The 25,700-nt window shown below is 45.3% G+C and overlaps 1 protein-coding gene across 1 annotated transcript in view; it reads right to left on the minus strand.

Annotated features, from left to right (window-relative positions):
* LOC124545375 (leucine-rich repeat-containing protein 15-like) overlaps nt 1-25,700 on the minus strand; it is a 54,852-nt gene that overhangs the window by 16,448 nt on the left and 12,704 nt on the right. The window contains exons 3-6 of the mRNA XM_047124286.1: nt 21,524-21,721; nt 17,045-17,232; nt 13,153-13,327; nt 87-271 (exon numbers count right to left, since the gene is read on the minus strand). Coding sequence (XP_046980242.1) covers nt 87-271; nt 13,153-13,327; nt 17,045-17,232; nt 21,524-21,721 — 746 coding nt within the window. The remainder of the gene's footprint in view (nt 1-86; nt 272-13,152; nt 13,328-17,044; nt 17,233-21,523; nt 21,722-25,700) is intronic.

A 25,700-nucleotide genomic window follows, 5' to 3' on the forward strand; every position in this document is an offset into this window, starting at 1 on the left:
GAGCCAACACGGCCGTGACTGCGTGCAGAACGCAGGTGGGAATTCGTGCGGTTATGACCTGTAAACCCTAGAGAAGAGAGACTGACCCAGCGCCAGTGAGCAGCTCCGGCGTCGTGCGGTTGATGAGGGGCGTGAGCACGGTGACCATCCACTGCGTGTCGCAGTCGCACACCCACGGGTTGTAGCGGATGTCCACCAGCTTCAGCATGTTGGAGCGGCCCAGCTCCTGCGCGCTATCCAGCCGGCTCAGGTTGTTGTCGTTCAGCCATATCTGCCGGAAAAAAACATCAGTCTACATCTGCTCTCCCTCCTTATCGTTTATCTATCTATCCAGTCTTCTCATTCAATATGATAAACTGCTACAGTACAAAATTTGCGGTCGTGTCTTTTAATTAATACTACACTGACAGATAAAAGATACCTATACCAAGAAGGAATGGTGCGACATAAAAGAAAGTTAGTAGGAGAGTTTTCTGTGTCTGAAAGAGGATCTCTATTAAAAATTTCGCGGCAGTCGCGGAAGAGTGGCCCTGATGTCGCCACTATGAGGATGAAAATCAGGTTTGGTTTAAACACATGGTGTAAAGGTCGTGAGCGTTCATTATCTTTGAGATTGAATGTGGTGGGTTGATGTTAGTCAAAAATGCCTTTAAGGTGATAAAGACGCGTCGCTGATTTTGAACGAGGTCGTGTAATACGGCTACGAGAAGCTGGGTGTTCCTTCGGCGATATTAGGAAGAACGAAGCCAATATACCGGGTGATCAAAAAGTCAGTATGAATTTGAAAACTTAATAAACCACGGAATAATGTAGATAGAGAGGTAAAGATTGACTCACATTCTTGGAATGACATGGGGTTTTATTAGAACAAAAAAAAGGTTCACAAAATGTCCGACAGATAGCGCTGGACAGCAAAACTACTACCGTGACGGGTGAGAGGTACGCCGATATGTTGTTACAGAATCACATCATCCCCAGACTGGGTGATAAATACCTGCTGGAATGTACGATGTTTATGCAGGATGGCGCTCCACCCCATATTGCTAGACACGTGAAATATCTCTTGCGCGCGTCGTTTGGTGATGATCGTGTGTGCTCAGCCGCCACTTTCGTCAAGCTTGGCCTCCCAGGTCCCCAGACCTCAGTCCGTGCGATTATTGGCTTTGGGGTTACCTGAAGTCGCAAGTGTATCGTGATCGACCGACATCTCTAGGGATGCTGAAAGACAACATCCGACGCCAATGCCTCACCATAACTCCGGACAGGCTTTACAGTGCTGTTCACAACATTATTCACTATAGCTGTTGTTGAGGAATGATGCTGGACATATTGAGCATTTGCTGTAAAGAACACCATGTTTGCTTTGTCTTCATTTGTTATGCTAATTATTGCTATTCTGATCAGATGAAGCGCCATCTGTTGGACAGGTTTTCAACTTTTGTCTTTTTTTGGTTCTAATAAAACCCCATGTCATTCCAAGCATGTGTCTCAATTTGTACCTCTGTATCTACATTATTCCGTGATTTATTCAGTTTTCAAATTTATACTGACTTTTTGATCACCCGGTACATGACTGCTGGGTGGTCACCGAAATGTACGGTCGCAAGAACAACTCGCTCCGAAGAGCCACGTGAAACTATAGAGCGGGAAGACAGTCGTATTCGGCCTATGGTTCTGCTGCATCGTACTACATCTGCAGCAGAAATCTGAGCAGCAGTTGTCACCACAGTGACACAACGAACTGTTACAAATCGGTTACTTCGAGGACAAATCCGAGCCAGATGCCCTGTAGCGTCTTGGACTACTACTCAAAACTCCTGGGTCGCAAGTTTGACACTTGCCACTGATCAGGTCTTAAGTAAATACCGTCAGCAATGGCAGGCGAAGACTCCTGGTATGAAGAGTCACCTTCAGACTGCCAGCGGCCTTGTCAAGGAGCGTGGAGGAACACACAGAGACTCAAGGCACCCTCTTACTCTTACGTTGGGAAACTGTCGCTAAAGGAAGAAGAATCAGCAAAGATCAGAGGCATGAGGAAGCAGAAAGAAGTGGAACCGCTGCATTAAAGGCATGTAATATGTAGAACATGAATCCTGTAACTAATAAGAAGTTTCATAGTGATCTCTCCACTGGCAAATGTTTCCGGATTAGCCTCGTAATAAACCAGGAAGTGGTTCAAATTCATAATATGAACTGTTCGATACCATGTTTGTTTCGAAACATGTGTTTACTTTTAAGTCTTGAACTGACGAAACACTTTTACTAACGAGTCATTCGACACATTTAAATCATAGCTGTTACAGCATTATCTTTCAGTCAGTGATTTTTATGTCATGTGCAGACATGATATTTCACGGCAAATGTCTCCCATTCTGTTCTTTTAGTTTTGAATAAATAAACCGCAACAGACAAAAATGGGCCATAACTAAAAGGGGCGTTTTTCTCCACCAATTTCGGTTGAAAAAGTGCGGACTTCGTTAGGGGACATCGTGGAATGTTCCCGCTTCAGCCCCTATACTTTCATGAAGCTCCGATAGGTGGTGGTGCTATATGTAGCCTTCAAAATGACTTCTGTAACGGAATTGCGTTCCAGGCAGAGAGCTGTCATTGAGTTTCTTTTGGCGGAAATCCAGAGGATCGCAGATATTCATAGGCGCTTGCAGAATGTCTAGGAAGACCTGGCAGTGAACGAAAGCACCCAGAGGCGTCGGTCATCATCATAGCAAGGTCGCGCAAACCTGTCCGATGTCCCGCAAGCCAACTGGCCGTACACAACAGCCCCTGAAGTGCTGGACCGTGCGGACACTCTCAGTCGAGGTGATCGACGGATCACAATCAAACGTCTCGCCGCTTAAATGAACGCGTCTCTTGGTAATGCTGACACACTCATCCACCAGTTGGGGTACTCAGAGATGTGTGCCCGGTGGGTTCCTTGCAGCCTAACAGAAGACCATAAAGATCAACGAAGGACCATCTGTTTGGCCCAACAAAGGATCCTCTCCTCAGGAAGCAGTATGTGGATACTGGAGAGGTTATTGATGCAGCAAGTCGTTGACCCCGACATCGACCAGCAGAGTGGTACCATGGGGTATAAAGGCCCTCCTAGTAAGGTGACTTTAGTCTACCGCATTGAACGCTGATCGTGTTGAAAAATGGGGTTTTGCAGCCAAAGGAGGGGGAGTAACGTGATGTGTTGGAATCCGAATAAAACCAACCTGCTTTCAGAAAAAATGTGTTGCATTACTTATTGTGTGTTACCGTTGGTTTTATAGTTTTTCGTCAAGCACAAACTGAGGTGCACTCAAAATGTTCAAAGTTTATTTGAAGGGCAGAAAACTATTATTTATTATTCATCATCACTTCCTGTTTAATTTGCTGACTGAGATAACATAAATAAATTCGCTGGAAATAATATATTTAAAGCAGTATACTCAAACTTTAAAATGTAAACTAAGACTTCAGTAGCCATTCTCTCCATAAAACTTTGATAGCATCATCGAAATTACTCTCATCAGGCAGCACAATGGACTAGCATTGCATTCGCAATGCATAATGCAACGTTACATTGTTCCGTTGACCTGTACTATAGTCTCATTAAGATTTACAATGGGTAGAAATATTCTGTACTGGCCCGAAGGTATATGGTAAGTATAATATGTTAGAGTCTCTTTGCCCATGGACGAAGCAAACTGGGATGGAAATTAAAAAATACAATTTTTGATTCGATGCAATAAATCGCATTGATGTCATGACTATACGTCAAAAAATACATCGATGTTTCCATACATAAAGTTTTCTTTTTTTCACGAGTTTCTGAAAGTATTTGTATGGAAGTGAAACATGGACGATAAATAGTTTAGACAAGAAGAGAATAGAAGCTTTCGAAATGTGGTGCTACAGAGGAATGCTGAAGATTTGATGGGTAGATCACATGACTAATGAGGAGGTATTGAATAGAATTGGGGAGAAGAGGAGTTTGTGGCACAACTTGACTAGAACAAGGGATCGGTTGGTAGGAACTGTTCTGAGGCATCAAGAGATCACCAATTTAGTACTGGAGGGCAGCGTGGAGGGTAAAAATCGTAGAGGGAGACCAAGAGATGAATACACTAAGCAGATACAGAAGGATGTAGGCTGCAGCAGGTACTGGGAGATGAAGAAGCTTGCACAGGATAGAGTAGCACGGAGAGCTGCATCAAACCAGTCTCAGGACTGAAGACCACATCAACAACATGTGGATATGTTTCTCATAAGTATATTTGAACCTTAAGGAAAATAAATGCTTTTTTAATTTCCAAGATCTTTTACTAGAAACTAGTGAACCTGGCTATGCTTCGCAGTCGGTAAATTTGTATGGGAATTTGATATGTCGTCTCTAGCCATCTCCTTCTCTCCCTTTCTCTCCACTTCCTCCTGCCCCTCTCCCTGTCTATCTCGTCCTTCCCCCTATCTCTGTCCATTTCCTCCCCCCATCCCTGTCTCTCTCCTCTTCACCCCCCCCCCCTCTCTCTCTCTGACATTGAGTCTTGTTTATTGTTTCTTTAAAGTCAGTACCGCTATTAGACTGTTGTTTATTGTTAGCGTTACATTTACACTTACACAATCATGATTTCGGCTTCAAAGTGCCATTATCAAGAGTTTTAAGTGTTATAAATTGCCTAAGATGGCATACTGTCGTATTAAAATACACTATTAGACACATTGTCTGAGAGTCGATTTTTCTAGCAGAGCCTACTGCTTTGTTTCATCACTGAGTACATCATCTTAGCCAACTGTCATTCAGTCAAGATGGTGTACTCAGTGATGAAACAAAGCAGTAGGCTCAGCCGGAAGTATCGACTCTTAGACATTGTGTCTAATAGTGTATTTTAATACGACAGTATGCCATCTTAGGCAATTTATAAAACTTAAAACACTTGATAATGGCAGTTTGAAGCCGAAATCATGATTGTGTAAGTGTAAATGTAACATTGTAAACAAACAACAGTCTAATGGCGGTACTGACGTTAAAGAAGTATGTTATGACTGTGGCCCCGCATTATGGTTCAAATGGCTCTGAGCACTATGAGACTTAACATCCGAGGTCATCAGTCCCCTAGAACTTAGAACTACTTAAACCTAACTAACCTAAGGACATCACACACATCCATGCCCGAAGCAGGATTCGAACCTGCGACCGTAGTGGTCGCGCGGTTCCAGACAGTAGCGACTAGGCCGGCCGGGGTGGCCTAGCGATTCTAGGCGCTTCAGTCTGGAACCGCGCGACCACTACGGTCGCAGGTTCGAATCCTGCCTCGGGCATGGATGTGTGTGATGTCCTTAGGTTAGTTAGGTTTAAGTAGTTCTAAGTTCTAGGGGACTGATGACCTCAGCTGTTAAGTCCCATAGTGCACAGAGCCATTTGAACCATTTTTTTTGTAGCGCCTAAAACCGCTCGGCCACCATGGCCGGCCCCGCATTATGAAAAAAATATTGTTTGCTATTGTTGCAAACGAAACCTAGATTGAGGAATGAATTCGCTTGAAATGAATGGGTAGATCAGTTGGCATCATTGGAGTACAGGTTATGAGAGATGCATTTCCAACTGCTGGATCTGTGAGCATAGTATCTTCAATGAGAGTATCTCGCGTAGTTTTAGTCTTCAGGTACCATAGTATTCTAGACATAAGTCGATAAACCATAAACACAACTTTCCTGTTAAAACCAACTGCAAGCAATGAAACAAAACAGCACATTGTTGTGAATAGAATTTTTTAAAATTATTTACAGGGAGGAAGAATATATATGTGGGAGAAAAAATTGCCTTTTGATTTAAATGCTCTGCTACCACTGTTAAAACTGACAGCGAGGAAGAAAGTGAAATCGCACATTTTCACAGCACAGTAGAGCAACACATTTTTTTCTCGCATTCGGTTTTAGCAGAAAACCTGTACATTCAAACAATAGAAAGTCCATGTTGGAAGATCAACAATAGTGTGAAAAGGATAGATCGATACTCACCGTAAATATGACACACTGAGCTGCAGGCAGGCATTACACATTGAGCTGTAAGCCAAAGCTTTTTCCAGGAAGGAAAAAGACCACACACACAGGCACACAAGCAAACAAAACTCACGCACACATGACCGCTGTATCCGGCTGCTACGGCCAGAATACAAGTGCTTCAACGGAAACAACAACCTGGAGTGTGACAAAGAAGGGCAAAGGATAGCGGGGTATGTATGGGGAAGAGAAGTGAGTGCTGCCTGGGGGAGTGTGGAGGGACTGGATGGTGGCAAGACAACACTTGCAAGCACAGCATCAGGAGAGTGGGGAGGAAACGAGGAGCCGAAAAGGAGAGGAACAGAGAATCGGAAAAGACTGGCAGAGAGCAACACACAACAGGGGGAGGGGGAAAACTATTGTTTGAAGTGTGTGGGGACAATAGGTTACCGTAGGTTGAGGCCAAGCTGGTTTGAGGAATGTAGAATGTGCTGTAAGGATAACTTCCATATGAGCAGTTCAGAAAGCTAGTGGGGGAAAGGAGGACCAAGATGACCCAACTTGTGAAGCAGCCATTGAAATGAAACATGTTATGTTCAGATGAATGTTGTGCTACAGGGTGGGATCCTGGAGGACAGCTGTTTGGTAGCCATTCCAATGTAAAAAGCTGTGCAATGATTTCAGCAGAGCTGGTATGTGGAGTGGCTACTTTCGCTGATGGATTGGCGTCTGCTGGGGTAGGATAAGCCTGTGATAGGAATCCAGTAGGAAGTGCTGGATGGATGGACTGGGCAGATCTTGCAAGGATCTCCACAAGGATATGACCCTTGTGCAAGGGATTGGAATTGGGAGCAACGCAGCGATGGACTAGGATGTTGCGGAAATGGGTGGGCGACGGGACACCATATTAGGAGAGGTGGAGGGATCTTGTATAGGATGCCCTACACTTCAGGGCATGACGCCGGGTAATAAAAGCCCTGTCGAAGTATGTGGTTCCGGTGTTCCAGTCTTGTGTGGTATTAAGTGAAGAAGGGAGCGCTCCTATGTGTATGGTAGGGACGGTAGGATGACTGGGAGTGTGTGAATATATGGCTCGGGAAATCTGTTTGCATGCTTGGTCTGGGGAAGAGTGCCTGCCTGGGAAAGCCTTTGTGAGACCTTCAGCATACTGAGCAAGGGAGTTCTTGTCACTGCAGACACGATGTGCACAGGTGGCCTGGCTGCATGGGAGCGATATTTTGTTTTGGAAGGGAAGATACTAACTTTATCCTAACACAGTGCTACTTCTCCTTTGAAGGGGTATATATATATATATATATATATATATATATATATATATATATATATATATATATATATATATGGACAAATACGCAGCACAGCCTTGGGCATCCTCATAGCACCTTGCTATGCGAACCTGCGTATGAGCCATCTAGTGGAAACCTTTCTAGCCTCCCAAAACCCCAATCCCCCGGTCTAGTTAAAGTTCATTGACAATACTTTCGTTATCCAGATTTGGGGCCAAGTCACTATATTTCCATTCTTTCACAACTTCCACACCTTCTCTCCCATCCAAGTCACACAGTCGTCCTCAACTCAGCGTGCTACCTTCCTGGGCGTTGTGTTCACTCTCTCTGATGGCTCCATGCACGCCTCTATCCATTGTACACCCGTCAACCATACCTGCATTTCTATAGCCGCAAACCCGTGCACACCAAAATCTCCCTCACGTACTGCCTGGCCACTCAGGGACAGCATATGTGTAGTGACAAGAACTCCCTTGCCAAGTATGCTAAACGTCTCACAAAGGCCTTCACAGGCAGGCACTATCCCCCAGATGTAGTCTGCATTCAAATTTCCCATGACATATCCCCACACTTCCTCAATCCTTCCCCTATATCCCAAGAACTATGTACAACAACAGACTGGAACAGTGAACCATATCCTTCATCAGGGCATTGACTATACATCATCATGCCCTGAAATGAGGGACACCCAACCCAAGAACTTTCCCCTCCCTACTAAAGCTGTGTTCCATAATGTTTTGTATTACTTTGTACACAACAGTAGGGAGAGGTGGGCTAAAAAGTGGTGCAGTACTGTCGTCACAGGAAAGCCGCAGACGAGCAGAAATCATTGGCAAGCAATTCAGTCACACTAAACAGAAGATTTCCTTAACTTACACTTTTCCAAGGGAAGGAAGATTCATTACAAATGAGTAAGAATCAGAGTCCATCTCATACAATAATAACAATGATGGAGCTGGAGCAGCGTCTGCTAGGCATCCCTTAGCAAGGTGGCTCCAAGTGTGAATGGGCTGAGCCACCGCCACCGATTGTCCTGTACTGCGGTAGCAGAGGGAACTCGACGCACAGAGCTCCTGGAGGTGTGGCTCAATGGGTACACATGACTCAATCCGCGAAAAACCACGCAAGTGCTTTTGTGACTGGATTTGTGATTTGCTGTGAGAGAGGTCACAGATCGTAATAATTGACGGAAAGTCATCGAGTAAAACAGAAGTGATTTCTGGCGTTCCCAAACGTAGTGTTATATGCCCTTTGCTGTTCCTTATCTATATAAGCGATTTAGGAGACAATCTGAGCAGCCGTCTTCGGTTGTTTGCAGATGACGCTGTCGTTTATCGACTAATAAAGTCATCAGAAGATCAAAACAAACTGCAAAACCATTTATAAGAAATATCGGAATGGTGCGAAAAGTGGCAGTTGACCTTAAATAACGAAAAGTGTGAATCATCCACATGAGTGCTAAAAGGAACTCGTTAAACTTCGGTTACACAATAAATCAGTCTAAATTCATCTAAATACGTAGGTATTATAATTACGAATAACTTAAATTGGAAGGAACACACAGAAAATGTTGTGGGGAAGGCAAACCAAAGACTGCGTTTTATTGGCAGGACACTTAGAAAATGTAACAGACCTACTAAGGACTCTGCCTACGCTACACTTGTCCGTCCTCTTTTCCCACCGAGCGAGGTGGCGCAGTGGTTAGACACTGGACTCGCATTCGGAAGGACGACGGTTCAATCCCGCGTCCGGCCATCCTGATTTAGGTTTTCCGTGATTTCCCTAAATCACTCCAGGCAAATGCCGGGATGGTTCCTCTGAAAGGGCACGGCCGACTTCCTTCCCCATCCTTCCCTAATCCGATGAGACCGATGACCAAGCTGTCGGGTCTTCCCCAAACCAACCAACCAACCAACCAACCGTCCTCTTTTAGAATACTGCTGCGCAGTATGGGATCCTTACCAGATAGGACTGACAAAGTACATCGAAAAAGTTCAAAGAAAAGCAGCACGTTTTGTATTATCGCGAAATATGGGAGAGAGTCTCACAGAAATGATACAGGATTTGGGATGGAAATCATGAAAAGAAAGGCGTTTTTCTTTGCGACGGAATCTTTTCAAGAAATTCCAATCAATAACTTTCTCCCCCGAATGCGAAAATATTTTGTTGACACCGACTTACACAGGGAGAAGCGATCACCAAGATAAAATATGGGAAATCAGAGCTCGTACGGAAAGATATAGGTGTTCATTCTTTTAGCGCGCTATACGAGAATGGAATAAAGAGAATTGTGAAGGTGGTTTGATGTGTAAGTAGGTTGTTTATGTTTTCTTATTGGCAACGTTACGTAGTGCTGTGTTTGAAAATCACTGGCTGTGCTGTGTGCAGTCTGTGGCTAGTTTGCATTGTTGTCTGCCATTGTAGTGTTGGGCAGCTGGATGTGAACAGCGCGTACCGTTGAGCAGTTGGAGGTGAGCCGCCAGCAGTGGTGGATGTGGGGAGAGAAATGGCGGAGTTTTGAAATTTGTAAGACTGGATGTCATGAACTGCTATGTATATTATGATTTTTCAACACTGTTAAGGTAAATACATTGTTTGTTCTCTATTAAAATCTTTCATTTGCTAACTATGCCTATCAGTAGTTAGTGCCTTCCGTAGTTGAATCTTTTATTTAGCTGGCAGTAGTGGCGCTCGCTGTATTGCAGTAGTTCGAGTAACGAAGATTTTTGCGAGGTAAGTGATTTGTGAAAGGTATAGGTTAATGTTACTCAGGGCCATTCTTTTGTAGGGATTATTGAAAGTCAGATTGCGTTGCGCTAAAAATATTGTGTGTCAGTTTAAGCACAGTCTTGTACAATTTTTCTAAGGGGACGTTTCAGATGAAACCTCTGCCAGGCACTTGAATGTGATTTGCAGAGTATCCATGTAGATGTAGATGTGAAACGGAAACTTGCAATTCTGTTGCTATGACGCCCATGGGGCGCTATTGATATATAAAACCACACATATCGCTATCCCATTCCCAATCCCAACGCCTGGCACACGGATTATATCCCTATGGAAGAACCACGTGCAAGACATGCCCCTCCCTGACACAGGCTTATCCTACCCCATCAGATGCCAGGCCACCTGTGAAAGCAGTCATGTCATACACTAGCTCTGCTGCAATCATTACACAGCTTTTTATTCTGGTATAACTACCAAGCACCCGTCCACCAGGATGAGTGGCCACTGCCTAAATGTGGCCAAGAGCAAAGTGGACCAACCTGTGGCACAGCATGCAAATGAACACAACATGCGTCACTTGGATGGTTGCTTCACAACCTGGGCCATCTGGATTCCCCCCTAAACCGTCACTAGCTTTTCTGAACTGCTCAGAAGGGCGTTATCCTTACAGCACATTCCTTGCTCCTGAAACTGTTCCGGCCTTAATCTCTGGTAACCTATTGTCGACACACCCCCACACAACAGTTTACACGCATCTGTCCTTTTGTCCTATCACCACCTCCCAAGTCATGTCCTCTCACCCTCATTGCACGCTTATCTCTACCAGTGTACTCAGCGGTCTTTTCCTATTTTCTGCTCTGTATCCACTGCTGCCGCGCGGGGTAGCCGTGAGGTCTATGGGCGCATTGTCACGGTTCGCGCGGCTCTCCCCGTCGGACGTTCGAGTCCTCCCCCGGGCATGGGTGTGTGTGAGGTTGTCCTTAGCGTAAGTTAGTTTAAGTTAGATTAAGTAGTGTGTAAGGCTAGGGACCGATGACCTCAGCAGTTTGGTCCCATAGGAACTTACCACAAATTCTAAATTCTCTGACTGCCCCCCTCACTCCCCCACAGCCTCCCAACGCTGCGCCTGACAGCCTTGTGTTGCCACCATCTAGTCCGTGCACAATCTGACAGACAGCCCTGATATTTTTCCTCCCCCAATCGTACCCTGATTTCCCTCCACATCCTCCCTCCCCACCCCACATCATATTGCTGCTTCTGTCTGACGCAGTTGTATTCTGACTAAAGCAGCTGGAGGCAGCTGTCATGTGTGTGTGAGGTATGTTTACTTCTGTGAATATGTGTAGGTGCTACTTTTCCTTTCTGGGGATGGCTTTGGATGAAAGCTCATTGTATAAGTCTTTTCGTTCTGACTGTCTGCAACTCCAAGTGCCATCTTTATGGCGAGTAGCAGTCTATCCTTTTCATTAAAACTGAACTTTCTTCTTCAAAAAATTACATAGGCAGTGTCTGTCTGAATGCTCATTAGAGTATCGTGCTAAAATTTGAAGTAAATCGATGAAGAATTAATCGAGATGTTTGCTGACAATGTTTCCCTATCGTATGTTATTCATTTGAGGCGCTGAGAACCATAAGGGCCTAAAGCATACTTTCGTCGATTTTGAGACTGTAGCTCGTATGCATGCTTCTCACATCTGTTGACCAGCTTCATCAGTGCTGTGCCCTTACACTGTATATATGTACATTTGCGAAAAACTGTCTCAACAATTTGATATTCACATATTCATTTCCATATGGGCCCAAAGAACGTTGGTTCAGGAATGCTCAATGGGTACACTGACGCCCATTTTTTCGTAAAAGCTGGAAGTTCTTGAAGGAATGCCCCACCACAACTTCACATTCCATGATTTCAGCATTCCAGTGTGTAAACTGGATGCTGAGGATTTTATAACCTTTAAGTGTTACTGACTTCACTACGAAATAAAAGTTGGTGTTTATGGTAACAATGTACAATTCAGAAATTTTACAGTGGTGAAATTTTCAATAGTTCTCAGTGAGGTGTTGTTTAAAATAACAAATTCTTCCGAAGTCGTCGTAGCCCACTGTTTCCTTCAAGTCACACCGAGGCAGATCACATTTTATTTCCCATCAGTTTACGGATGACTTGCAGAATCTAATGTCCAAATATGTAGGTGGAAAGAAAACGTCAAACTTGAAACACAAAGACTTAACAGAACTACTAGATGGAACCTGAAACGCATAGACTTGTACTAAATCACTACAATGGTTCAAATGGCTCTAAGCACTATGGGACACCATCTGAGGTCATCAGTCCCCTAGGCTTAGAACTACTTAAACCTAACTTACCTAAAGACATCACACACATCCATGCCCGAGGCAGGATTCGAACCTGCGACCGTAGCAGCAGCGCGGTTCCTGACTGAAGCGCCTAGAACCGTTCGGCCACAGCGGCCGGCTAAACCACTAGATTTCATGCCTGAAGTGAACAGACAGTTTCATCTGAACCTCAAGCCAGAGAATATGCTTAACGAAAATGATGTCAACGAGGACCATGAAGTGTAGGGATAGGCTATAATTTTCTGTGTGGTGCATTTAGTAGTTCTTTTTGTTCTGATTCTAGTATCAGATTAATTACAAACTACATAACAGTCAAAAAGACACTGTTGCTACTAGTCTATGAATGAAAATGTTTTGGAGTAACATTAATAATTATAATAATAATAATAATCGTAAGTATTAATTAAGAATTCATAACATAAAGTTGGTACCTAAATTTCTTTAAAAATGTAAATGATGATACTTGGTTAAAAGACAAGTCAGACCTATGAGACTGGTGCTTTCCTTGCAAATCTGCATTTGAAAAAGGTCTATTTTTTTCAAAACTTTGTGTCCTAGCATTGGATTCTTATGGTTTCAACCCCTCATATATTAAAAAATATATGGCCTATGTCTGTCCAAATGTTTAATAGAATATTGTTTAGAAATTTGAAGTCTGTTGGCCTAGAAGTTTTCGAGATTTTAGTCGACAACGTTAAACAACGTCTCGTCTCTGTAGTATGGTACAAGACTTAGGGCACCAAGTTGCGACGTGTGCTGGAGGGGCGCAAAGACTGACCTTGCGGAGCGAGTAGGGCAGCTCGCCGCGCAGCTCGGAGAGGCGCGGGTTGTGGTGCAGCTGCAGCTCGCGTAGGCCCGTCAGGTTGGCCATCGCCGAGCCGTCGACGACGCGCAGCGCCGGCATGTACGTCATCACCAGCGTCGTCAGCGACTCCAGGGACGCCGGGAACGGCCTGGGAAGACGCAGGAAGCAACACTCAGCACCGGCTCTCGCCTTACGCGTTCCCAGCTTAGGAAAGCAGTTACTCGCACATGGGGAAGCATTCCTGGGGCTACGATTTTTTAATACGAGGGGCGTTTGGAAAGTCCGTGCAAAGTCCGAGAGATGGCACTAGCGGCGCGTATCGAGGTCATGCTTATAGTAGCATCTTTGGAAAGAACGCACACCAAGTTTCAGCCATATTGGCCTATTTCTTTGTCTTTGGCATTCGTGTGAATCAAGGGAGTCGAGTGATTGTCAGAAAATGGACGGAAAAGAATTTAGTGCGGTGATTAAACATTACGTTACGAAAGGCAAAGCACCTCAGTAGACTAACACGTCTTTGTTGTAATCTCATAAAAATGTTTGAAATCGACTGAAAAATTTCATATACTCAACACTAAAAAGCAGAAAATAATTATTTAAATTTGGTTTTCAATATAAAATGTATTAAAAAGTATATAATAATTTCTCGTAGCCCCATCCAGATTCTTATCCCCGTACAGTTACTCCTGAACATTTGTGCTTAAGAATTTTTAATAGCTACAAAAATACTTATAAAATTTGAAACGAGATACGTGAGGTGCATGTAATAGATAATACACTGAAGTGCCAGAGAAACTAGCGTAGACATGCGTATTCAAATACAGAGATATGTAAACAGACAGAATACGGTGCTGCGATAGGCAACGCCTATATAAGACATCAAGTGCCTGGCACAGTTGGCGGATCGGTTACTGCTGCTACAATGGCAGGTCAAGATTTAAGTGAGTTTAAACGTGGTGTCATAGTCGGCGCACGAGCGATGGGACGCAGCATCTCCGATCTAGCGATGAAGTGGAGATTTTCCCGTACGACCATTTCACGAATGAGGATGTCAAATTAAACACCTTTCAACCGTCTAGTTTCCAAACTTATTTTGTTTGGCAACCAGTTTCAACGTTTTACTACGCAATTTTCAGGCCCCTGGCCGACGTATAGGAAGATTCTATTTCGGCTGTGATCAAAACAGCGGCCAGCAATTCTGGTATTAGTAGATTTTTGGTATAGTGAGCACTTCAACCATCCTCTGCCGACGGATGATGGTCGAAGTGAAGATGCGCACGAGGCTCGGAATAAGGATTTCCGACGTTACCGAGAAGATTTTGCTAGGTGGAACCTACATGAACCGTGCACTGGGAGTGCAAGGCTCACATCAATCGCCTCTTTGCATTTTTTAGTAATTAATTACGGCAGTAATGACACGTAGCAGCATTGACGTGAACAAATTTGTGGTTCATCACGCTATACTAACAGAGCTGGCTAAGGAATGAGCAATGAGGCTGTACTGCCATGCGTTAAATATTTCAGACTACATGTATTGATACACCGACCCATCCTACAACCCAGTAAAAAATTTTGGTGGTATTACCTTGATGTTAATAATTTATATGCATCACTTCTTTTTCTATGAGACAAGCAACCTCATCCAATCCCATTCTTCAACAAAGGCCTGTACTGCATATTCAGACGTCATTAAGCGCTTAAGAATCGCATTGGGCGAATTTGTAACAGAATTCCGAGTTCAGTAAATAAGTCATTTGCATATCGTCTCACGGTAGAAAAGGAAACTCGAAGGTCGCTTCCTAATTTCACGTGCAAATATTCCCATGAGAGAATGATGCATGGTGTATTGCCTCGGCTTCTGGCGTCTTGGGATCCACTCTTCTCGAACTTCCAGAAAATGACAACTGAAGAAGGTAAACCGATATCACCTGAGGAAGAAGATCTGCTTTTCGAACCGACAGTGAACTTTCTGATAGTGATAATGATGCAAGCGACGAATTTGACTGTGATTTATATGAAAAAATATAAAATGTCGAATAAAGCATCTCAGTACGATAGTTCCGGCTTCTTATTTGTCATCAGCGACCTTAAAATGCTTTTCACCTTCATTTTTACTCGAATCCGCTGAACTTACAACTTTTGGGTGGCCGTACTGAATCCGCCATTTTCAGTTTTGTAATTCCGACATCGGATTCGTAAACAGCGACGACATAAGCCTGCAAAGAACACATTTTTGTAGGATTTTATATACTTTTTCTACTATGTCCAGGTTTTGAAGCTACACTCATGCTCATAAATTAAGGATAATGCTGATACATGGTGAAACTACGCTCTGGTCGGCGGTTTGCGGGTTTAAATCAGCTCGGGGTATGACCATGCGGTGCATTTGACCCGCGATCGTCGCACGGTGGCGTTGGCAGCAGCCCACAAACGCAGAGGTGTGTTGGTGCATGACAGAGCACGGTGCAGCGAGTAAGTGTGCAAACGTATTCAGACGTGCTAATGGTGACTGTGTGTTGAAAATGGCTCAAAGGACACATATTGATGACGTTATGAGGGGTAGAACACTAGGGTGACTGGCGGCTGGTCAAACACAGCAGGTCGTAGCACGCGCCCTCCGTGTGCCATAAAGTGTGATCTCAAGATTATGGCAACGATTGCAGCAGACAGGAAACGTGTCCAGGCGCTACAGTACGGGACGTCTACAGTCTAGAACACCATACGAAGACCGATATCTCACCATCAGTGCCCGCAGACGGCCACGGAGTACTGCAGGTATCCTTGCTCGGGACCTTACTACAGCCACTTGAACAGTTCTCTCCCGACACTTAGTTTACAGACGACTGAACAGACACGGTTTATTCGCCCGGAGACCTGCAAGGTGCATTCCACTGACCCCTGGTCACAGGAGAGCCCGTAAAGCCTGGTGTCAAGAACACAGTATGTGGTAATTGGAACAGTGGTCCCAGGTTATGTTCACGGACGAGTCAAGGTAAAGTCTGAACAGTGATTCTCGCGCGGTTTTCACCTGGCGTGAACCAGGAACCAGATACCAACCCCTTAATGTCCTTGAAAGGGACCTGTATGGAGGTCGTGGTTCGATGGTGTGGGGTGGGATTATGATTGGTGCACGTACACCCCTGCATGTCTTTGACAGAGGAACTGTATCAGGTCAGGTGTATCGGGACGTCATTTTGCACCAGAATGTCCGCCTTTTCAGGTGTGCAGTGGGTCCCACCTTCCTCCTGATGGATGATAACGCACGGCTCCACCGAGCTGCTATCGTAGAGGAGTACCTTGAAACAGAAGATATCAGGCGAATGGAGTGGCCTGCCTGTTCTCCAGACCTAGACCCCATCGGGCATGTTTGGGAATCTCTCAGTCGACGTATCGCTGCACGTCTTCAAACCCCTACGACACTTCAGGAGCTCCGACAGGCACTCTTGCAAGAATGGGAGGCTACAACCCAGCAGCTGCTCGACCACCTGATCCAGAGTATGCCAACCTATTGTGCGGCCTGTGTACGTGTGCATGGTGATCATATCCCATATTGTCGGGGTACATGCGCAGGAAACAGTGGCGTTTTGTAGCACATGTGTTTCGGGACAGTTTTCTCAACTTATCACCAATACCGTGGAAGATCTGTGTCGTGTGTGTTCCCAATGTGCCTATGCTATTACCGAACCATACGAACCCCTGTCCTACCACCTCTCCCTGGTTGACTTATCACTTAGCAGCAGTTACTTCAGAGTGGTGACTGCCGTTACTGCGCAGTGTCCACTAGGCTGTTATGTGTATGTTCTAGAGTCGTGTGGTACCCTTATGGAATTCTGCAACGGCACCCAACGTTGTACTCGATACTTACTGCGCCTTGGAGATCTCAGGGATTGGGTTTTGGCTGAGGTCCAGAAGGCTGAGGTTGTGTGAGTTCTTGAGCTCGTCCGGCAGCTTGGTGAAACGGTTCCCCGCCAGCCACAGCTGCTGCAGGTCCTTCGGTGGGTGCAGGAACGTCTCCGGCAGCGCCTCGATGTCGCAGAACGACAGGTCCAGACTCTGAGGCAAAGACGCGTTCGTCAGCGCTGACTATAGCCGCTATAGTTACAGGCCGGAAAGGAAGTGATAGTGCATATAACAATTGGTAGAACACAAGACAAAATACACATGAAGCTTTGATAATAGTGTACTGATGCTGATAACTGTGGAATGGCTGCGTCGTCGACAGAACATGTGATCATGTCCAGCCAATGTCCAATTCGTGGACATTTCCGTAGCGATGCTCTTAGTAAAAACGGCTTCCTGGTGGCAGCCGAATAGTACCTGACTAGAGAAAGCAGACTAAATGCACAAGATGGAGCAGCCGTTTTATGGGACACTGTAGTTAGAATGGTGGTATTGCGTGACCCTGCCTATAATACGCTGCCTGACAAAAAACGTGAAGGACCCAGTAAGGGAGAAAGAAATTAAATGAAACTTCACGGGATGAGAGTGTATGTGATATTCTTTCAGTGACTACAAAACTGAGTCAGGTTCACAAAGAACTAGACCGTTACAGCCCACTTACCAGTATTCCGCTGTACCACCTCTGTCCTGGATTCGATTGGGAAGGGTATCACATCCGTTCCATCGTCTCCTGAGGCAAAATGGCCCACAGTTGTTGTAACTGGATTCTGGCACTAGGGCAGAGTTGACGTTCCATTATGGCAGATCTGACGATCTTCCTTGCCTTGGAAGAACCTCAACATCACACAGACAGTTCATAGATATGGGAGAGCATTGTCCTGTTGAAAATGGGCACCATGAGAGGAAACACATGAGGACCCAGGATGCATGTGACACACCGTTGTACCATCAGAATTCCCTACGCAATGGCCACCCACACGACGATGCCAAGAGTAAATCTAGGGTGCCTCTCCAAAATATTGGAAGAAGGATCATCATCCCAGGACACTCCCATTCTCAGCGACGATGCTCATCCAGGGTAGTGCAGAACCACAATTAATCGCTGAAGAGAGTGCGACGCCACTCGTCAGAATTCCACGCTTCCCAGTCACAGCACCACTCCAAATGCAGACAGTTGTGCCGTGGTGTTAATGGAAGCTTACACATGTAATGAAATGGGTGTCTGGCGTCATTGGCCAGGAGGCCTCTTGCGGTGCAGGTCCGGTCGCCTTGGTGCAGGTCTTATTACCTTCAACGCCACATTGGATGAGGATGAAATGATGATGAAGACAGCACAACACCCAGTCCCTGAGCGGAGACAATCCCCGACCCAGCCGGCAATCGAACCCGGGCCCGTAGGATGGCAATCCATCACGCTGACCACTCAGCTATCGGGGCAGACAGCCTACACATGGAACGCTAATTCCCGACTGGTAGTCTGCAACCAATGACTTGGGTTACTCAGAATGTTACGGGGCGTCCACTACTTGTTCTCGGATGACAGGCGCAGATCTGAAGGGATTAAGATGTGGTTAGTGCACAACACAGAGACCCTCCCTTGTCGCAGCCAGACTTACTCGATCGGAGCCTTGAAGAAGAGTATTCCTGCGCTCACGTTCCAATGCAATCAAACAATGGGTCACTGTTACATTCAAATGGCCCACAAATCTGAAAATTGCGCGATTCGAGACACAATGACGCCCCTTTATAACTCGTCAAGTGCTGAAAATACTGTCTCAGACGAGTTCATGACATCTCCGTCTCTTTCACAGTGATTGCTCAACACCTCACGCTGTTGATGTCCCTTATATAACGTACCAGGCCTTTTAACAACACTAAACATGCACAAAACTAATGCACACTAGTGGCCATCCTATTACATCACTGTCGAAGGTGTGTACATCGTCATCTGACCCTGTCTTCTGGGTGCACCACGTTTTTTGTTAGGCAGTGTTTTAGAGCCATGCGTTACAGCGGCGTGCATGCAAGAAGCTGAGTGCTGTGACGACGCACATTGCAGGGAGCAATGTACCACATGTCGTTCCAGCCAACAGCATCATTTGGCCACTTCAGTCTGTAGTGTCCACTTCGCCGCGGGCATAGAACAAAGAATGGTTCAAATGGCTCTAAGCACTGTGGGATTTAACATCTGAGGCCATCAGTCCCCTAGACTTAGAACTACTTAAACCTAACTAACCTCAGGACATCACACACATCCATGCCCGAGGCAGGATTTGAACCTGCGACCGTAGCAGTAGCAGGGCATGAAACATTTAGCACTGTCATTGTGGTGAAAAAAATCATGCGATACTTCAGTGTTGTGTCAGACATCCTATTGCCCAACATAGTGAAGCAACTCTGCAAGGGCTCAACAAACCACTGAGCCATGATGCCTCTATAGCTGTCCGTAATTGCGAAAGTGTTGTTGCTGTAGGATTTTGTGCACGAGGTGACCTCACGATTATGTCCCATAAATATTCGTTGGGATTCATGTCGGGCGATCTGCGTGATCAAATCATTCGCTCGAATTGTCCAGAATGTTCTTCAAAAAATCACGAAGAACTGTGACCTGGTGACATGACACATCATCATTCATAAAAACTGAAATTGATGAAAGGCTGCAAATGGTCTCCAAGTAGCCGAGGATAACCATTTCCGGTCAGTGATCGGTTCAGTTGGACCAGAGGACATCTACATCTACATCTACATCTACATTGATACTCCGCAAGCCACCCAACGGTGTGTGGCGGAGGGCACTTTACGTGCCACTGTCATTACCTCCCTTTCCTGTTCCAGTCGCGTATGGTTCGCGGGAAGAACGACTGTCTGAAAGCCTCCGTGCGCGCTCTAATCTCTCTAATTTTACATTCGTGATCTCCTCGGGAAGTATAAGTAGGGGGAAGCAATATATTCGATACCTCATCCAGAAACGCACCCTCTCGAAACCTGGCGAGCAAGCTACACCGCGATGCAGAGCGCCTCTCTTGCAGAGTCTGCCACTTGAGTTTATTAAACATCTCCGTAACGCTATCACGGTTACCAAATAACCCAGTGACGAAACGCGCCGCTCTTCTTTGGATCTTCTCTATCTCCTCCGTCAACCCGACCTGGTACGGATCCCACACTGATGAGCAATACTCAAGTATAGGTCGAAAGTGGACCCAGTCCAGTCCATTCAACGCAAAAACAGCCCACACCATTATGGAGACACCACCAGCTCGCACAGTGCCTCGTTGACGACATTGATCCATGGCTTTGTGCGGTTTGCGCCACGCTCTGACCCTACCATCAGTTTTTACTAACTGAAAGGGGGACTCATCTGACCAGGCCACGGTTTTCCAGTCGTTTAGGGTCCAACTGATGTGGTCGTGAGAACAGGAGAGGCGCTGCTGATGATGTCATTCTAGTAGCAGAGCCACTCATGTCGGTCGTCTGCTGTCATAGCCCATTAACGCCAAATTTCACCACACAATCCTAACAAGATTGGGTTGGGTTGTTTAGGGGAAGGAGACCAGACAGCGAGGCCATCGGTCTCATCGAATTAGGGAACGATAGGGGAAGGAAGTCGACCGTGCCCTTTGAAAGGAACCATCCCGGCATTTGCCTGGAACGATTTAGGGAAATCACGGAAAATCTAAATCAGGATGGCCGGACGCGGGACTGAACCGTTGTCCTCCCAAATGTAATCCTAACAGGTATGTTCGTCGTATGTTAATTTCTGCGGTTATTTCGCGCAGTGTTGCTTGTCCTTAGCACTGACAACACTACACGAACATCACTTCTCTCAGTCGTTAAGTGAAGGCTGTTGGCCATTGCGTTGTCAATGGTGAGAAGTAACGACTGAAATTTGGCTTTCTCAGCACACTCTTGACACTGCCGATCTCGGAATACCGTATTCCCTAACGATTTCCCAATTAGACTGTCCCATGCGTCTAGCTCCAACTAACATCCTGCGTTCAGTGTGTGTTAGTTCCCATCGTGCAGTTATATAATCACATCGGTAACCTTTCCACATGAATCACTCGAGTACAAACGACAGATCCGCCAGTGCACCGCCATCTGTACCTGTGCTTATCGCTACCCCATGAGTTTTGTCACCTCAATATATGTTAGTTAAAAGCTGGTACTCCCTATGAGTGACATAAAGGAAACACGACAAGTTTTATGTTAAGAAACGACAGTGATGGTATCCTGATCATATACCAATTATTCTAGGGAGAGTCAGAAGCTGAAACAGTGACCGAGCATGACACTTAGCCCAGCGTTGCCAGTTATGAAGGTAAGCAGCAGGTGGAGCGTGAGGTGTGGGACACAGGCAGAGAGCATACTGCTGCAGCTGCAAAGTATTCTCCACCCCTCTCTGTACAGAATATGTCACCAACCTCTCAGTTACACAGGTACATACCTTGAGGTGGAAGAGCGATCCAATGGCGTCGGCGGTGACCTGGCTGATGATGCTGAACTTGTTGCCCCTCAGGTCGAGCACTTCCAGCTTCTCGATATGGTCGAACACGTCCGAGTCCAGTGCATGCAGCACATTGTTAGCCAGGCTGAGTCTGCGCAGCGACTTGAGTGGCATGTACTCCGGCATCGCGTACAGGCCCTGCGTACACAGTCATCGACACATCACACTGTCAAGTCAGTAGTTATTTTATGTATATAGCTCTTGCAGTACTGTGCTTCTTATGCACCAGGTTAGTAATCTGAAATGTCAACGTCTGCTAGTATAAGATCCTTACAAGCCACAATGAAGCCCCAGGACACTGTATGTCATGTACCCATATACTCTCTTTGGACACCCATCCTGTCCTTTGAGCATAAAATGGGTACAGCAGCGGCAGGAATATGCAGTAGAGTGTTCATGGTGAGGGGAGAAGTCTTGGCAGCAGGAGTGCTGTAGAAGTTCTGAGCACCTAGGTTCAACAGTTCCAGGTGTGGTTGAATCGGACCCTGGGTCCACGCTCACTCTTCAGATTCTTCAGTGGAGCAGCCTCCACACAATTTTCCATGGACACTGGTCCGCAGTATGAGTTACTGATGGTCAGTGGCTAAAATTGCCCATCTTTGGAGTGTCTGACCCGCCAGATTTTTCAGGGTTAGTTTCTGGATCAATGTGTGGAGCTGAGGATAGGCACCCCCAGGGGAATTCTACTAGTATCAAAGATCGACCTTAAATTGAAGAAGAAAGGTACATTTCGAGCACTGTATTGTGTGGTAGTGAAACATGGACTATGGGAAAATCAGAACAGAGAGGATTCGAAGCGTCTGAGATGTGTGCTACAGTCGAATGTTGAAAGTTAGTGGACTTACAAGATAAGGAATGAGGAGGTTCTCTGCAGAATCGGTAAAGAAAGGAATATATAGCCAGGGGCGATTCTAGAAGTCGGTAAAGGGGGGGGGGGAGCTAATGGGGGGAGGGGGTTTGGAGAAATGGAATATCGCTTAACAAAAGGAAAGTTGGGGTCCTCCACAGACAAAATGGTAAAATTTGGTTTTGCTTAAAGTGGATTTTGGTGATTATTTTGGAGTTCAGGGAAAAAAAAGTGTATTAATAAATAATAAGACGCCCATATTAAGTTAAATGGTACTTATTGATTTAGATAGTAAGCTATTTGCCGCTCTTATTCTTTTGTTAAAGTGTATTTGAAATATATTGCTACACAATTATTAAAAAAATGATTGAAAGTGTTGGAGTAATATATTCGCTGATTTCTGAAGTTATTTTATCCAGTGTAATATGATACTCCACTGAGGGGTGGGGGAGGCTGTAGCCCCCAAGCCAAGCTCCCCACCCTGCCACCTCCCCTGTATATAGAAAACACTGACAAGAAGAAGGGATCGAATAACTATTTCGCATGTACGTCCTTCGTTAAGGCTGTGTTTTGCCATTGGTGACTTATCTTTATGCCCCATCTAATGTGTTCCCCGCAGCTGTAGAGTAACTCTTCTTTATTCTCTACATAGACTCTTGGAAAAAACGTCAAAGCCGTCTTTCGGCCACCACGAGAAGCGAAAGATATGTTTGGGTCTGCAAATGCAAATACTTGGTATATAAAGCATACTTTATGAGTGTAGCATCCAGTACATCAGTCAGACACACTGCTCTATCCCACAACATTGCATGGCATACATTATCTGCGTACGTTTGTGACATAAAGATAAATTAACAGTGGCAGAACACAGCCTCAACGAGGGATACACCTTAAAATTTGAGAAAAAAATGTTGTGCCGAGCAAGTGGCTTTTTGGATGAGCATTACTGAAAATCAGTTGAATAAGGGTCGACGACAATCTCATCAACAGGGACGAAGGATAGCAGCTACGATCGGCATGGAACACTGCAATATAGTCCGATCCACGAACGATGGCGGTGCGCGCAAGTCGAGGCACCGACTGCATTGTTGACGATTCTAACAAGGGAACCTCCCTATCGCACCCCCCCTCAGATTTAGTTACAAGTTGGCACAGTGGATAGGCCTTGAAAAACTGAACACAGATCAATCGAGAAAACGAAAAAAATAAGCAAAATATACAAACTGAGTAGTCCATGCGCAAGATAGGCAACATCAAGGATAGTGTAAGCAGAGGAGCGCCAATGGTCCCGTGGATAGCGTGAGCAGCTGCGGGACCAGAGGTCAATGGTTCAAGTCTTCCTTCGAGTGAAAAGTCTAACTTTTTATTTTCAGACGATTATTATCTGACAGAGCACAGGGAAAACTGTGCGACTGTGAAACTGTTGCATTCATTTGTTGCAGTTTATGTGACAAACTCTTATGCTTTCATCACTTTTTTGGGAGTGGTTATCACATCTACAAGAAAACCTAAATCGGGCAAGGTAGAAGAATCTTTTTACCCATTTGCCAAGTGTACAAGTTAGGTGGGTCGACAACATATTCCTGTCATGTGACGCAAATGCCGTCACCAGTGTGGTATAGAATATATAAGACGTGTTTTCCTGTGGAGGAATCGGTTGACCAATGACCTTGCGATCAAATGTTTTCGGTTCCCATTGGAGAGGCACGTCCTTTCGTCTACTAATCGCACGGTTTTGCGGTGCGGTCGCAAAACACAGACACTAAACTTATTACAGTGAACAGAGACGTCAATGAACGAACGGACAGATCATAACTTTGCGAAAATAAAAAAAGTAAACCTTAATCTCGTTTTGTTCGCTTTCGTTCGTTGCATCTGCTCGGGGCGGACGTCGTAAGACATCCATTTAAGTTCGTTGTTGATCGATTGACTCAGTTTTTTTTTTAGTACAGAGGGCTGCTAACCCTCTGACCGAGCACGCTGAGCTACCGTGCCGGCAAGACTTGAACCAAGGACCTCTCGTTCCGCAGCTGCTCACGCTAACCACGGGACCACGGCGCTCCTGAGCTTACAATATCCTTGATGTTGCCTATCTTGCGCATCGACTACTCAGTTTGTATATTTTGCTTATTTTTTTCATAGTTCCACACAACTTCTTCCTGTTTTCTCGCTTGATCTGTGTTCAGTTTTTCAAGTCCTATCCACCGTGCCAACTTGTAACTAAATCTGAGGAGGGTGCGATGGGGAGGTTCTTTTGTAAGTGATGTTGCGGCACGCGCTAGCGCGTGCTTTCTGCTTGAAAAAAGCGTATATCCTGCAAATTATGTCTCTCGTTTCTTATGCAGAATTTATCACTTACCACCACAATCACTGATGACAACTCACAACAAATGGAATCGAAATTCACTAAACAGCTAAAAAATCACCTTTAATGCTCGCATTAGCTACGACATTCACAGCAGAGCGTTCAGAACACTACTGAACGCTCATTGGCTGTCGGAGACTACGGGACGTAGGTGAGCAGAACAAGCCTAAACTCGACTCCAACTATAGCAGCTACACTCAGAGACCGCGACCAGCAGTTGACGCACCATTGGCCTGGCAAGACTGAATACGTTGAGAGTGTAACCGTGGTCCCCTCCTCCCAATACAGTACACCGACCCCGGGTGCAGTGCCGGTGGTGAGGTGATGCGGCTGCCGCTTAGGGATGTATGTATGGGGCGCCCTCGCAATCTCAACACCTCTCCAGAAGATCGTGAGAGTGACATCGAAACCTAGATTAATATCGGTGCAGCCACCGGGATGGAAGCACTAGGTGATTTCGCCAGGGACTGGAGCTATTTAAAATGTGATGTCATCGAAGAATGTTAAATAAGTGGGCTGATAATGTACGTAATTAAGAAATTTTGAAAAGGGTAGGTAAGAGAAGAAGTCTGCGGAAGAGGCTGACAAGAAGAAAATTTTGGTAAAAACGACATTTTGTCTATGGGGTGCGTGATTGATTCTTTTGTAAATTTTTTTTGTTTATTTATGGACGCAATCACATGTTTATGACACACTCATAACCAGTTTCGGCCATACAATGACCATCTTCAGATTCTAATACAATACAAAAGAAAATTTATATTAAAGCCTAAAAATAAGTGCAATATGTAACCACACTTATTAGTAATCTAACTGAATTTATGCGAAATAGATATAGTTCATATCTAAAGGCGGCATTCACTGAACACAGGTTCATGCGTTGTCAAACTAGCTATAAAATGTAA

Source organism: Schistocerca americana, chromosome 8 (genome assembly GCF_021461395.2).
Source record: "Schistocerca americana isolate TAMUIC-IGC-003095 chromosome 8, iqSchAmer2.1, whole genome shotgun sequence".
NCBI classification, from domain to species: domain Eukaryota; kingdom Metazoa; phylum Arthropoda; class Insecta; order Orthoptera; family Acrididae; genus Schistocerca; species Schistocerca americana.